At 38.6% G+C, this 11,106-nt stretch overlaps 1 protein-coding gene across 2 annotated transcripts in view; it reads left to right on the top strand.

The window, feature by feature from the left end:
* Window positions 1-9,815, top strand: part of taf1a (TATA box binding protein (TBP)-associated factor, RNA polymerase I, A) — a 31,508-nt gene extending 21,693 nt beyond the window's left edge. For both annotated transcript variants that reach the window (XM_052095487.1, XM_052095486.1), the window contains one exon: window positions 7,570-9,815. In XM_052095487.1, coding sequence (XP_051951447.1) covers window positions 7,570-7,649 — 80 coding nt within the window. In that variant the 3' untranslated portion in view covers window positions 7,650-9,815. The remainder of the gene's footprint in view (window positions 1-7,569) is intronic.
* The last annotated feature ends 1,291 nt before the right edge of the window (window positions 9,816-11,106 follow it).

Here is an 11,106-nt window from a genome sequence, read left to right as displayed (position 1 = left end):
GGGTCAAATAACATTGTAGTTTACTTTGTTTTTGTGTTGTTTCATTCCAATAAGTTCGGTACTTTTCTTTTTGTGCTTTTATCATTTGGTTGGGCCAGATTGTGTGGATGAGGGTGTCCGTGTCCTGAGGCTGATTATTGTTAGTCGTGTTAGTCTGTGTGTGGAGACTCAGGACCAGCTGGATGATGGGACTCTTCTCAGCGTTCACTTCATGGTTTTTAAGGGCTTTATAATGATAAGAGTTGGGGTCACTCAGTTTTAGATGTTTCCAAAATTTGATGGCTCGTTTCTCAATGTGGATTAATAGAGGGTATTGGCCTAATTCTGCCCTGCATGCATTATTAGGTGTGTTTCTCTGTACCCGAAGAATGCTTTTACAAAACTCTGTATGCAGGGCTTCAATCGGATTTTTGTCCCATTTGTCAAATTGTTGATTTAGGAGAGGACCCCAAACTTCACTGCCATATAGTGCAATAGGTTCAATGACTGACTGGAATATTTTGAGCCAGATTCTGATTGGTATTTCAGATTGGATAGATTTTTTAATGGCATAGAAAGCCCTTCTTGCTTTCGCTTTCAGTTCATTCACGGCCAAGTTGAGGTTTCCGTTTGCACTGAATTTCAGCCCGAGGTATGTGTAGTTTGTGGTATGATCAATTTTGGTCGTACCAAGGGTGAAATTGTGTCTCTTTCCCTGACATCTGGGTCTTTTCTGGAATGTTAGTACTTTTGTTTTAGTTGGGTTAATGGTCAGGGCCCAGGTCTGACAGAACTGATGCAGGAGGTCCAGGTTCTGCTGTAGACCCTCTTCTGTTGGAGACAGCAGGACCAGATCATCTGCATACAGCAGGAACTTTATACTGGAGTCATGTAGTGTGAGGCCAGGAGCTGCGGATTGTTCTAGGAGTTTTGCCAATTCATTAATGTAAATATTGAAGAGGGTCGGTGATAGTGGGCAGCCCTGTCTCACACCCCGCCCTTGAGTGAAGAACTCCGTTTGTTTATTGCCAATTTTAATTGCACATTGATTGTTTGAGTACATTGTTTTTATGATGTTGTATGTTTTGCCCCTACACCAATTTCTGAAAGTTTAGAAAGAAGGCCTTCATGCCAAATTGAATCAAAGGCCTTCTGGAAATCTACTGAAGCAAGCAAATATTTTGGTTTTGTTTTGGTTGATGTATTTGTCAATCAGGGTATGTAGGGTGAAGATATGGTCTGATGTTCTAAAATTTGGTAAGAATCCAATCTGACTTTTGCTCAGGACATTGTGCTCTGTAAGGAAGTGAACGAGTCTTGTGTTGATGATGCTGCAGAACATCTTCCCCAGATTACTGCTCACACAGATGCCTCTGTAATTGTTTGGATCTAATTTGTCTCCACTCTTGAAAATGGGCGTTATGAGTCCTCTATTCCAGGTGTCAGGGAAATGACCAACACTCAGAACCAAGTTGAACAGTTTCAGTAAGGCCAATCTTAATGTGTGCTGTGTGTTCTTCAGCATTTCATTGAGGATGCCATCTGGTCCGTTTGCTTTTTTGATTTTTAGGGCCTGGATTTTGTCAATCAGTTCATTTTCTGTGATGGGGTAGTCTAATGGGTTTTGGTATTTACCAATTGTTTGTTCCATATTGATATTTTTTTCATATATTTGAGTTTGTTCTGGGTTCATTTTTATTTCACTATAAAGTTGTTCAAAGTGATTTTTCCAGATGTCTCCATTTTGTATGGCTGTTTGTTCATGTTGTTTTTTATTCAGGGAATTCCAATTGTCCCAGAAACTGTTTGAGTGTATCGATTCTTCAATAGTTTTGAGCTGATTTTGCGTGCACTGTTCTCTCTTTGTTCTGAGTGTATTTTTATACTGTTTAAGTTCCTCACAATATTGATGGCATAGATCTGCATCGTTTGGTTTTCTGTGTTTTTCATTTGATAATTGTCTTAATTTTTTCCTCATTGTTTTACAGTCTAAATCAAACCATTTTTCATTCTCTTGTTTGGTTTTATGGTATTTCTTGGAGGATTTGAGGTTAGATATAGTTGCCAAATAATCAAATATATAATTGATGTTCTCCACGGCCAGATTTACACCATCTCCATCATGAGGATAAACTCTGCACAGGAAGTTGTTTATAAGTCGCATACTTTTGGGTGGTCCATTGCTGTCACATATTTTTCTGTGCTGTTTTACGCCCATCTGTATTTCTTTCTGATGTTGTACAGCTTACTGGGCTGTGAAGTTATGTTCAAATGTTTTGTCCTTTTTAGATACACAGTAATTTGGCTGTGATCTGATAGGGGTGTTAGTGGTCTGACCGTGAATGCTCTGAAAGAGAATAGATCTAAATCTGTGATCATGTAATCTACTGTTGAGCAACCATGAAATGAACTGTAGGTGTACCTCCCTAGAGAATCCCTCTCACCCTGCCATTGACGAGGTACAGACCGAGGCTTTGACAGAAGCTCAATCAGAAGCTTCCGTTTTTATTCACTTGGGCATCGGAATTAAACCTTGGGAAGTTTACGGTGTTTTGTGGGAAGTTTTGTCCGAAAATATGGTTATTCCCATTTTCTGTAGTGTAGTCGGGTAGGGATCCTGTTCTGGCATTTAGATCCCCACAGATCAACACACTTCCCTGGGCCTGGAAGTGGTTGATTTGGCTGTGGAGGGTCTCAAAGATGTTCTCATTATAGTAGGGAGATTCAGGGGAGGAATATAAAGAGCACATAAGAACACGTCTTTTGATGTTTGGAGAAGGTGCTTGTTGATTTTGAGCCAGATGTGTGATTCTTCTTTTTAATTGTTTGGATGTAATTATCAATTTCTTGTTTGTGCCAGATTATGATGCCCCTGAATCTCTCCCACGTGTGATTCTTTCATGCTTTCTAGAGGACAGAGATGTTTCACAGTATCCTGAGGGACAAAAGAGTGACTTTATCAGTTCTGCTCAAGTTTCCTGTAGTATGATTATGTCCATGTTCGATATGTTTTTCTTAAAATCTAAGTTTTGGGTTTTGTTACCAAAACTGGATGAATTAATACCCTGAATATTCCACATTGTAATCGTCAATGATTTCATTTAGTCAAGTTTAAAAATTCTACAATCTTAATAAAGCTCTAGAGTAATACAAACCTATGTCTAACATATTATCAAAGTATACATGTGTAAACCAAATTATGATTTTTTTTTTTTTTTTTCTCTCTCTCTCTCTCTCTCTCTCTCTCTCTCTCTCTCTCTCTCTCTCTCTCTCTCTCTCTACTCTATATATATATATATATATATATACATGCATATATATATACATACACACATACATACATACACATACATATACCCATATATATATATATATACATATATATTTTATTTTTTTCTAAATATATCGTATGCATCTCTTTTACTCACGACTACTGTTCCAGGCGTGTGCATATAAGTTTGAGAAGGTCCTTAATCTCTACTAGGTTGGTGTGGCTTGGTCCTTTCAGGGCTGCAGCATAACTCAGCTGCTCCTGTTGCTTTCGGGCGGTGGGGGTGTGGATGTGGACTGGGCCGTTGTTCTGCTGAGATGCTGTTCCTCGCTGGAGCTGCTCTGGGTCTTCTGTGGTTGTGGTGCCAGGAGAAATGGTCCTGTGGTGCAGGGTATTGCTGATGGTGGTAGAGAGCAGGGTGTGGAGGTCCAGGCCATGGGCGGTGGTGTCCAGGATGCAGATGCAGGGGGGCAGGATGTGGGTGGCGAGGCCCAGGGCGGGGGGGTGGAGGTACAGTGAGTTGGCGATAGGGTGCAGGTCTCTGGGTAGGGGTTGTAGTGTAGGGCTCAGCTGAGTGTGGAGAGACGATGTTTTGTGGTGCTGCGTGAATAAACCGTCTCGCTGGCTGAGGGGTAGTGGGTGCTTTGGCGTTCTTTGGAAGGCTGCCAGGGGTTCGGCCCAAGGCCACGTCTTTAAGGGTTTTTGCAAACATATGAACACTGTCTTTATGGAGGTGGACGTGGTCATGGAGGTGGTGGATGTCCAGTGTGGGATGATGTGCCAGGTGAACGTTTGGCATTCCAGCACATCTATATGAGATGTCTGTGTTTACTCTGTGTATGGTGCGAGGATGGATGTCTGATCTTGGTAGGATGGTGGAGATAACTACTTTTGAAGTTGGGAAGGTTTGTGTTGCTTTAATGGCCACCCGTGTCACTGATTCTGCCACTCGCTCTTGTTGTGCCCTCAGGTCATTCAGTGCCCACATGGATGATGATGTGGCTAGGTTCACCCAGATTGTCTTTGTTCAGTTGTTGTAGGGCATTATCTGTTTTTGGGCACCAGAGTTTTAATGTTTTGTGGCCAGGAAAGAGCTGTTTTTCATTTACTGAATTTACCATTTGAATCAATTAGAATTATGATTTCTGTATTCAGTAGGGCATTTTCTTGCTCTTGGGGGCCTTCAGAGGCTTCTGCCTGTGACATCGGTGGTGGTGTTGCTGCTGGAGAGCTGGAGGTTGGTGTCATAGTGTGGGCTGCTGCTGCTGCTGTCTGGCTGCTGGGAGAGCTGGAGTTTGGTGTCGGAGTGTGGACTGCTGCTGCTGCTGTCTGGCTGGTGGGAGAGCTGGGCTGCTGCTGCTTGCAGGTGTGTGTGAGGAGCTCTGTCTGTTCTCTCAGGCGTTGTATTTCTCCCTCTCTGAGCATCAGCACCTCCCTGACTGTTTTCAGTTCTTTACTCAGGGTCTCTCTGTCCTGCTGCAGATTTTGTATCTCTCCTCTTAACTCCTTAACACTAGCTTCAAAGTCTCCTGTGAGGTGACTGAGTTTATTTTCCAGGTGTTGGAAGCTCATTGGATGTTGCATAGGAGAGTGCTAGTTCCCTGAGCTCCACCAGCTCTACCTCTTGTAGGGAGAGACTGTTTCTGATCTGAGTGACAGACTGCTCCAGCTGTGAGTCGCCGTCATCAGTGTTAGGCTCCGCCCCTCCCTTGAGCTCTGGGCTTCACTGTCTCCTGCAGCTCCCTGTGTTGGTTTCTCAGCATCTGCCAGAGCTTTTAGGCTGGTAAAGTTTGCCTGGACAGAGCTGAGACATGCTTCAGTCCCCTGGAACATTATGGTTCCATTATGGTAGATATTTACAGTTAGAAATGCCTTGTTAGTGTCATTTTCTTCATAAATTTGAATTTGTCTGCCATTACAGATGCCTAATTTTCTATAACTTTTGTAATATTGACAGATTATCTTGTGCCAAATATTACAGTCTGTTGTGTAGAGGAGCAGATTAGTGATGATGTCTCTGTCCCCTTTTTGTGAAACATCTGCCATCAGAGTCTCTGGGTTGTTCTTCAGCAGGCTGTATTTAAAGGCTTTCTTGTCCTTTGCATTCTTGACAGTCTGAGGGTATGTGATGGAGTGGGGAGGGGCTCCCCTGCATTGCATTCCATTGTTTTGATTTGATTTTCTCTAACTGTCACTTTCCAACTGTCACTGTCAGACTGATGCTAGTTGTTTATGCTATTTTTATATTATTCAATATATTTCACTTGACCCAGAATTAACTTATTTTTCTTTAGTTCTGGTTCACTAATTTGCAACAGTCTTTTACAGTAAATGTAGTGTAGATGGAGAATCAGTCTTGCCTGTTTTTTGGATGTGAATTGATTCCAGTATCTTCTGTTTTGTCCAGTTCTCCTCCTGATTGCACTGCCTTGGTGTTTCCCAGTTGCCTCAATATTATTATTAAGAGTTTCTCTTAATATTCCTCTTGCTATTATCTTTGGTTTGATATGCGTTTTGTTAGGTTTGCTTCACTCCAGAGGTTAAAAAATTGTAAAGTTTCAGGAGCTCATGTGGATCATGACCTGCTGCTGCAGTCTCTCTCTCTCTCTCGCACACTCACTCACTCTCTCTCTCGCACACTCACTCACTCTCTCTCTCTCACACTCACTCACTCTCTCTCTCACACTCACTCACTCTCTCTCTCGCACACTCACTCACTCTCTCTCTCGCACACTCACTCACTCTCTCTCTCACACTCACTCACTCTCTCTCTCTCACACTCACTCACTCTCTCTCTCTCACACTCACTCACTCTCTCTCTCTCACACTCACTCACTCTCTCTCTCACACTCACTCACTCACTCTCTCTCTCGCACACTCACTCACTCACTCTCTCTCTCGCACACTCACTCACTCTCTCTCTCGCACACACATACAGTCACTCTCTCTCTCGCACACACATACAGTCACTCTCTCATACACTCTCTCTCTCTCTCACACACTCACTCTCTCTCACACTCACTCACTCTCTCTCTCACACACATACACTCTCTCTCTCTCTCTCACACACTCACTCTCTCTCACACTCACTCACTCTCTCTCTCACACACATACACTCTCTCTCTCTCTCTCGCACACTCACTCACTCACTCTCTCTCTCGCACACTCACTCACTCTCTCTCGCACACTCACTCACTCTCTCTCTCGCACACTCACTCACTCTCTCTCTCTCACACTCACTCACTCTCTCTCTCACTCACTCACTCTCTCTCTCTCACACACTCACTCTCTCTCTCTCTCACACTCACTCACTCTCTCTCTCTCACACTCACTCACTCTCTCTCTCTCACAATTCAATTTCAATTTCAATTTCAAATTTGCTTTATTAGCATGACTGTGTAACACAATGTTGCCAAAGCATCAACATATTATATATAAATAATAAAACAAACAGACAAACAAACAAAACATATATGTATAAATCATGTCACATGTAGCATTGTAAATAGATGGATAAATAAATATACACACACTGTATAAATAAATACATTGGGTCACTCTAGAGAATTAGCTGTCTCTGGCGTTGTGAATAGCTAGCACATATTTAGCCACACTCACTCACTCTCTCTCTCGCACACTCACTCACTCACTCTCTCTCTCGCACACTCACTCACTCACTCTCTCTCTCGCACACTCACTCACTCACTCTCTCTCTCGCACACTCACTCACTCACTCTCTCTCTCGCACACTCACTCACTCACTCTCTCTCTCGCACACTCACTCACTCTCTCTCTCGCACACACATACAGTCACTCTCTCATACACTCTCTCTCTCTCTCACACACTCACTCTCTCTCACACTCACTCACTCTCTCTCTCACACACATACACTCTCTCTCTCTCTCTCACACACTCACTCTCTCTCACACTCACTCACTCTCTCTCTCTCACACACACACATACAGTCACTCTCTCATACACTCTCTCTCTCTCACACACTCACTCTCTCTCACACTCACTCACTCTCTCTCTCGCACACTCACTCTCTCTCTCTCTCACTCACTCTCTCTCTCTCACACACACATACACACTCTCTCTCTCACACACACTCAGTCACTCTCTCACACACACACATACACGCTCTCTCTCACACACACACACTCACAATAATTTGCTGTAATTTAAATGTAACAAGTGCACCTACAGTTTTATGAGGATGCAGTGTCATTGATATTAAGTTTGAATAAATGACAGATTCTATACATAAACTGAGACAAGCTTCACATATATAACAGGTACTTATTTGTATTATTTGCAGACATTACCTACTTTGGAATTTCTCTGAAGGTCAGGAGACGTGAGCAAGCAGACAAGGCACAACAAATCGATGACGGCTAAAAGTTGAAAATATTTCGTTTTCTGAAATCCAGGTTTCTTTTGTTACAAATTGGTGTACGAGTTGTTTTGTATTAATTATGCAATAATAAATGTGTCCATTAGTATGGTAATACAGATAGAGTAATGATTATTTAGCATGTGCTGTAGCACAACATACACATCAAATGCCAAAGTTGCCAACCAGAAAAAGTGCCATTATATATTGTTTTGACATATGGACAAAATATTAGAATAAATATGTAAACGACGTGTGCAAAAATAACAGTGGTTGCATTGAAAAGATTGGAAATGCAGTGACATTTACAGAGCGTGTAGTGACAGATAGTGACCACTAGGAGGCGCAAATGCTGCATCTGACTGACCTCATCAAAGGACGTTACAGTTCAGATATTGTTCTCAGGAACATTTTTAGTTGTTTTGATCCTTGACACTACTTCTTGAAAAGGTGCACTGAATTGTTTTTATTTTAATGGGAAAATAATGTAATGCAACAGTAACAATGCAGTAAATGCAACCTTGTTAACCCTTTAAGCTCGGATGGGCCCTGGAGAAAACATTTAAAAAGAAATATTAAGCCCCAGAGTCATGACAACACAAAATAGGTATAATTTGAAAGCTTCTAAGCTCTGCTTTATGACCAAAAACTGAACACGTCCTTTGAAATTTGCAGACAAATCAGAAGTGTTCAGTTTTAATCATTAAAAAAAGAAATTTGCATTGTGCATAATATTGCAATCATTAAAAGCATCAGACTGATCTAATATCCATGTGTCATATGTTGCTGGAAAGCTCTGAAAGAGCAGAATATAACCTGCCTATTTGTGTTACTTGCAGACAAAACATTAGCGTGTAATAACTAAGCCAGGGCTGGACTGGTAATCTGGGATACCGGGTATTTTCCCGGTGGGCGGACTGGCCATCGGGGCCAGTGAGTCGGCCGCATAATGGGCAGCGATAAGCTAAAATGAGCCGCCGTGCTTTGCAGAACGGACCACAAAATGGCGCCGCAATATGCAGAAAGGACAATGATCCCCCCCCTCGCTCAACAACTTTTGGGCCAGTTACTATGTAAAATCCCAGGCCAATGTCTCTTCCCAGTCCAGCCCTGAACTAAGTCCATGTCTTTGACATTCAGTGTTTCATGTGAACAGGTGTTGCTTATAAGCCACGTTTTGGCTTATAACTTCAAAGAACATAAACTATCGTAACTTTATTTACATACATTATTTAGAGGCAGGTGATTATCTTTCAAACGAGTCCACACACAAGATAATCAGATGTATAGATCATTAGATAATCCACATGAAGCACAATGTTACATATGACCACCAGGAGATGGCGCCAAATACACGACACAGACTCAATGATGACTCAAATGACACAGAATGAAACTCATTCTGTGAAATCTCATGAGTAAAATCATGTCTGCATGCTATGCAAACCTTTAGTCATTGTTGTGTTTGCATGTGTAATTAGTTCTTATGTACAATTATTATCTTTTATTTACGTAAAGAGTTTATCTGATGTATCTTAATCGCATGGCCATCTTAACTCAATGCAGCTCTCCGAGCATGTTGTATAATTGGCTTTCGACATCAGACAGATGGTGAAAAATGGTTTGAAATGAATCACAAACATCTCAGTCATGTGAAGCAGTTTTGCTCCGTGCCATCTGAACACTTATGCTCACCAAGATGTTCGGCTGCTTCAGCAAACAAACTCCTTCACACCTAAATCATATGTAGAAATGATGCTGAACTCTCTGGAGGCTTGTCTTTCAATACAGGAATATACTAAACAGGCAAGACTTAGCATGACCGGACCAGCTACAGCATTAGCATAAAGCTTAGCTTAGCTTCTTATAGGTCGTTTCAGCATTTCACAACAAGCAAGCACATTAAAAACAGTGCAGATAAATGCAGCACAACATGTTAAATACTGCAATTTAAATAATATAATTTTTTTATGGTAATGAGGGTTTTTTTTGGGGGGGGGGCAACACTTTGACTTCCATTAATGTGTCATAAAACATTATTTAATGCTTAAAAGATTGTAACATGAAAGTGCAGATTTATTATTATCTGATATTTATTATCCATTTGAATAAAATAACATTTACTGATCTATTAAGCATTTCATATGTTATTAATGAAATTATTTACCATTGTGTCCAATAAATATTATGTAATTCATTGTACGTTTATTAATAAACAGTTATTTTATATATTAATATACAACATATATATATATATATATATTTATACAATATGAAAAATAAAGATATTTTGTTTATATAGTTTTTCAAATGTAGTCAAATTTTTTATTTTTTTATTTTTTATTATCATTGTTTTTATTTCAGGCTTTTATATATATATATATATATATATATATATATATATATATATATATATATATATTAATGGAAAATTTATAATTTTATATTTTTTAATTTGTCATCCTTGTTTTCATTTCAGGCTGATATATATATATAAATATTTAATCTTATAATTTATTCCCTTTTTTATTTTTCCAATATTCATATATATATATGTAATTTATATATTTTTTAATGTATTATCCTTGTTTTTATTTCAGGCTGATATATAATATATATATTATATATAATTATATATAATTATTTTTTAATTATTTTTTGTATATATATATATATATATATATATAATTTAATCTTATAATTTATTCCTTTTTAATTTTCCAATATTCCTATATATATATATATATATATATATATATATATATATATATATATATATATATATTAGGAATATTGGAAAATTAAATATATATATATATATATATATATATATATATATATATATATATATATATTTTTTTTTTTTAATGTATTATCCTTGTTTTTATTTCAGGCTGATAGATATATATATATTTATTTAATCTTAAAATGTATTCCCTTTTTAAATTTTTTGTTTTTAATTAATATTTTCATATATATATATATATATATATATATATATATATATATATATATATATATGCAATGTATATTTATACAATATATATAAAAAATTAAATATAAAATACAATATAAAATAAATACATATTTAAACATATATATACTGCACATTCTCTTTTTGTTGGACATGTAAGAATTTTTAATGACACGTTTTATTTTATTATTATTATTATTATTTTCATGTATTATCCTTTGTTTTAATATTTATATATAAATATATATTTTTTCCTCCTTTATTTTTTCTTTGTTTTAGTTTTGGTGTCCTGGATTTCCTGAGATACACCCTTATATCTATGCAGGGTGCCCTGATCTCATAGTGAAACAGGGCCTGAGCAAAACATGCAGCTCTTTAAAACAGGAAGTGGTTGTTCACTTCCTCTGCTTCTAAATATCACACCACATGACATCAGATTTTCCACTGAGAGAAACACACACACACACACACACACACACACACACATT

The sequence above is a fragment of the Xyrauchen texanus genome, chromosome 28 (genome assembly GCF_025860055.1).
Source record: "Xyrauchen texanus isolate HMW12.3.18 chromosome 28, RBS_HiC_50CHRs, whole genome shotgun sequence".
Lineage (NCBI taxonomy): Eukaryota > Metazoa > Chordata > Actinopteri > Cypriniformes > Catostomidae > Xyrauchen > Xyrauchen texanus.
The sequence above is the reverse complement of the archived record's forward strand: the minus strand, read 5'-3'. Positions and strand labels throughout refer to the sequence as shown.